Genomic DNA, 4,705 nt, shown 5'->3' with positions numbered 1-4,705 from the left:
ACACCCTGGCAGACAGGTGGTGGCAGGAGTGCAGGGATCGGTATTTAATCTGGAATCATGAGTATAGGGAGGCAATCAACAGCAGAGAAGAGCCCTTAGAAGGGGCTATGAACGAAGCAGTCAGAGCTCCCGGCTTCCGGTGATCAGGCAGGAATGGGGAGCTGGACAAGGAGTGAGGGCTGAGGCCAGAGGAGCGGCTGGGGGAGGGGCGTGCGAGAGGTCCTTGTGCCAAGTTCTGAGGGCAGGTTGGCTGAACGGAAGGAGAGAAGTGGCCACTGGGCTGGGCAATGGAGAGGTCCTTGGTCCGTTCACGGGGATTTCAGCGAATGAGAAGGGGAGGCTGGATTGAGACGCTGGAGTCAAGAGGGGAGGGAGCAGAGAGGTCCTGAGAAGGGAAGCAGCGGGCCAGAGCAGGAGCTGGTGGGGGTGCCTGTGGGCTTGGAGGGGACAGGGGACGTGGGGAGAGATGGACATTGAAGCTGAGAAAAAGAAGGAACTTGTCCCCCGGTGTCTGTGTCCTCCTGACTGCTGCATGCACCGTAATCCACTTGGAAGACCATCTCCTCGGAGGAGTGGCCATTTCTGATCAGTTCCTCCTGGCACAAATGGTTTGAGCTTGACAACTAACTTCAAAGGCTGGCAGCTTGAACGCACCCAGTGGTGCCACGGAAGAGAGAGCTGGCAGTCTGCTTCCCAAAGGTCACGGCCCTTCAAAACCCAGTGGGGAGCAGTTCTCCTGGGACGCACACGGGTTGCTGGGAGTCTGAGTTGAGTCCAAGGCACCAGGCTTGGTTTCTGGTGTATTGTCATGGTGCACGGTTCATTAGTCTGAGAAATTTCCAAGTCATTTTCATCATTATAGTCTCAACCCAGCTGATGCGTCCACACTCATCTTCGTTAGCCTCTGCACAGAGATGCACAGAGGTGTCTGTCTGTCCATTGCCCCTTTATGCACGAGCTGGTCTCCTCCCCGACCCCCAAGCTCCTGGCAGCACGTCTGGAGCCATTTCCATATTGGGTTAACGTTCCAAATGAATTCTTGAGGGAAGATGATTCCCTCCTCTCGCTAATAACTTCCTTCCTTCCCAACGCTAAATAAAGATTACACAGGCTGCTTGAGGCGGTGCCTGCTTCCAAACTAAACAGAAGCACAGAAATTAGCTGGAACAATAGTGTAATTAAGCAGCTGCCTAATTGTCCAGCCAGGTTGGCTGCTTGGCCGTCTTAAAGCCTTGTCTGCCTTGGGTGCTGGCTATGTGCACGTTGTCTGGCCCCAGAAACGGGGCAGTGGTTAGGGGCACGCTGGCTTGAGGTTCGGCACCTGGGGTGGTGCCCTGCCTCTGCTCCAGGCATGTGGCCTGAAGCCAGGGGCTTTGCTCCAAGCCTCCTGCCGTATTTGTACAATAGTGACCGCAGCACACAGCCGGCAATGAATCAGTTAGTGCGTGGGCTTGGGGCGGCACCTCACACCCAGACAGGCTGCTGGCCGGCGAGCTCCACCGCTGACGGCCCTGTGTGTCAGAGCAGAACCGCGCTGCGGGGGCTCCCGCGGCCGACTGCTCAGAAGGAGGTTGCCAGGCCCTTCTTCCGCGGCTCCTCTGGATGGACTTGAGCCCCACCCTGTCGGTGAACAGCCAAGAGTGTGCCTGTTCGCGCCACCCAGGGAGTCTGCTGGCGGAGGCCTGGTAGAGAGGGGCCACTGTCCCCCACATAGCACCATCTTAGCGTCATTACTGTCAGTGGCACTCACCGTCTGTGGCTAGCTCCCTGGTCACATCACAAGTTCTGCTTCCTGACCCTCACCACAGAGTGGTGTCACACTCAGACCAGCTCAGTGGGACAGGTGTTGTGCTGTGGTCACAAGTAACTCAGAGCACTGGGTAGAAGCCAGGTGTGGTTCCATCGCATGTAGAGTTCTGACAGCTTTCTGGGGTACTTGGTAATTACTGAAAGCCAAGGCAGTTGCCGTGGTGTTACTGACTCCCAGCAACCCCATGTGTGTCAGAGAACTCTCTCCATGGCATCTGATATAGTGGCTGATTTCTGGAAGAAGGTCTCCAGGAATTGAGACTAATCATGAGAAGTGACTGGACCCAATTGGTCACCACAGCTCTGCGGGGTCGGTAAAAGCCCTGTCAAGGCTGGCTCTTAGGAGGCTTCGTGGGAGGGCCCAGCTTTGCTGCCAGGAGGGTCGGAGCTGGCACAGAGACGAGGGATGTGTGGTTCTGTCCGTCTGCCCTGTTCGCCGGACCCAGAGCACGTCCCTGTGGTGGGCACGCGGCTCGGCACAGAGACGAGAGATGTGTGGTTCTGTCCGTCTGCCCTGTTCGCCGGACCCAGAGCACGTCCCTGTGGTGGGCACGCGGCTCGGCTCGTGGCGCTCTGCTCCCCTCGGTTCTGTTTCCCTGGATGTCAGGGGCTTTGCTCACTTGCATTTCGTGTCCTGGGATCTTACGGTCCTGCTCACCCGAGTTCTGTTTCCTGGGATCTTACCGGCTCTGCTCCCTCAGGTTCCGTTTCCCGGGATCACAGATGTTGTGGGTTTTATGTGAAGTATCCCCTTACCTGCTGGGTGCAGGGTACTTAAGCTCAGGGTTGGCCGACCCTCACAGAGACAGCAAAGGGGTGCTCAGGTATTCCACTTAGTATTTGAAGACGGTGGGCAGCAGGGGGACCAGGCTTCCTCAGATGCAAACAAGAGGATCAGCCCACTGACCAAGCTTTGCCTGCCCCATGACAAGTGGCCCTGCCACTGCCCGTGTTAGGCTCCAGGAGACTTCTCAGAGGGACGGAGCTTCCTGTGGCCAAGGGTGCGGGAGGTGGGCCAAACACCAGCAGAAGTGTGACCTGCCACCGTGGGTCCTTCTGACTTTTCCCATGCCCCTCCGCCACCTGGACCCCGCCCAGTCTCTCTCACCCCTCTCTCCTTCCCTCCCAGGCCCCCTTGCTCTTCTGGGTAGACTTTCCTGCTGAAGGTAGCAGCATCATGCATGCACACACACACACGCACACACGCACATGTGCACACACACACAGGGATGTTGTTGTTGGTTGCTGTTACGTTGGCTCCCATGCACGGTGACCGTATGAACAACGGAATGAAATGCTGCCTAGGCCTGCATCACCTTCATGTCGGTGCGTTTGAGTCCACTGTTGGGGTCACTGTGTGATCTACCTCAGGCAGGGTCTCGTTCATGTCTGCTGACTCTCTGTGTGACCAGACCTGAGGCCTTCTCCAGCGGTCACTCCCCCTGATGGGACAAGCCCACAGGTAGCGAGTCAATGTCTAGGCCAATATTGTGGGCTCCATGGGGTTTTCACTGGCTGGTGTTTGCAGGTGGACGGCCAGGCCTTCCTTCCTAGACTTAGTCTGGAGGCGTGCTGACACCTGCCCACTGTGGGTGACCTGCTGGTGTTTGAAACTTGGTGGCATGGCTTCCAACATCAGGGCAAGACACGAGCCCTCACAGCAAGACAAACGGACAGGTGGCAGAGGTACTCAGAACGTGTACACACACACACAAACACGCGTGTGTTTGTGTAGTGATCACTAAACCTGCTGCATCCAGCCGGTTCTGACTTGTCGTGACCCTGGAGGACAGGGTGGAACTGCCCTCTAGGGCGTCCAAGGCTGTTGTCATCTCTGCGGGAGCCAGCTGCCGCACCTTCCCCCACGGAGCTGCCGCGTGTTTGACCTGCTCACCTTTTAGTCAGCAGCTGGGCACTTAACCACTGTGCCACCAGGGTTCCACGTGTATATAAATCATGTACCCTTCCAAGTGTTACACGTCATACCTTATAGCTTTATATTTAATAAAAAATAAGCCTGGTGAGCCCACGCTAGGTTGCTCCACCCCCAGTGAGGCCGAGGGTGTCCCAGCTCCAGTGATGTATCAGATGGCAGGTGACAGGCGGGCAGGGTCTGTGCCCTTTGGGTGGCTGGCAGGGCACCTGACAACGTCTTAGCTGTAACTGCATGGCAACCCAGGCCCGAGTCATGCCCCTTCCTGCTTGGTGTCATTTCTCATGCCTCTCCTTGGTTGGGGCTCGCAGGTTAGAGCTGTCAGTGGTCATCACAGGTCCCTGGTGGGACAGACTGTGAGCAGTCTTCTCTGCTCATGGGCAGGTGGGAAGTTCAAGCGCACTCAGGGGCACCTCAGGAGGAAGGCGTGGTGACCTGCCACCGAAAGCCCTGGGACACAGTTCTCCTTCAACACGCACAGGGTGGACTCCACCGTAACTGGGGCAATAAGACTTAATTACAGTACCCACGTGATAGGAAATCGTCGGTAAATGCTCACTGATTTGTAAATGACCTGGAAAAAAAAAGCGAGAGGTTATGTCTTCTGAATGAGAAAAAGGGAAGTGGCCTTTGCCTGAGTCCCAGCTCCGCTCCAGCGCCGACCGCACCTGCAGGGTGACAGGAACAAGCGGGCTGCGGGAGGCCGGCGGCAGCAGGGTCCCGCCGCTCTGCCTGCCTGGGAGGAGCCCGGGGGAGGCAGAAGGCTGCTGTCGGGGGGCGGTGTCTGAGCTCGGCTGAGTCAGCGCTCGCCTGCCGCCCGGCTGCCCAGCTGCTGGCTGAGCGCTCTTCTGTCCCCACAGCACATGCGAGAGGCCGCCGAGCGCCGGCAGCAGCTGCAGGCTGAGCATGAGCACGCCCTGGCCGTCCTCACCGCCAAGCAGCGGGAAATCGACCTTCTGCAGA

General features: G+C 57.6%; 1 protein-coding gene across 1 annotated transcript in view; it reads left to right on the top strand.

Annotated features, from left to right (window-relative positions):
* Positions 1-4,605: 4,605 nt before the first annotated feature.
* The window catches only part of RIMBP2 (RIMS binding protein 2), a 64,870-nt gene continuing 64,770 nt past the window's right edge, over positions 4,606-4,705 (top strand). The window contains exon 1 of the mRNA XM_042782843.1: positions 4,606-4,705. Coding sequence (XP_042638777.1) covers positions 4,606-4,705 — 100 coding nt within the window.

The sequence above is a fragment of the Orycteropus afer genome, unplaced genomic scaffold (genome assembly GCF_000298275.1).
Source record: "Orycteropus afer afer isolate SDZICR_OR568_19922 unplaced genomic scaffold, OryAfe1.0 scaffold00489, whole genome shotgun sequence".
NCBI classification, from domain to species: domain Eukaryota; kingdom Metazoa; phylum Chordata; class Mammalia; order Tubulidentata; family Orycteropodidae; genus Orycteropus; species Orycteropus afer.
The sequence above is the reverse complement of the archived record's forward strand: the minus strand, read 5'-3'. Positions and strand labels throughout refer to the sequence as shown.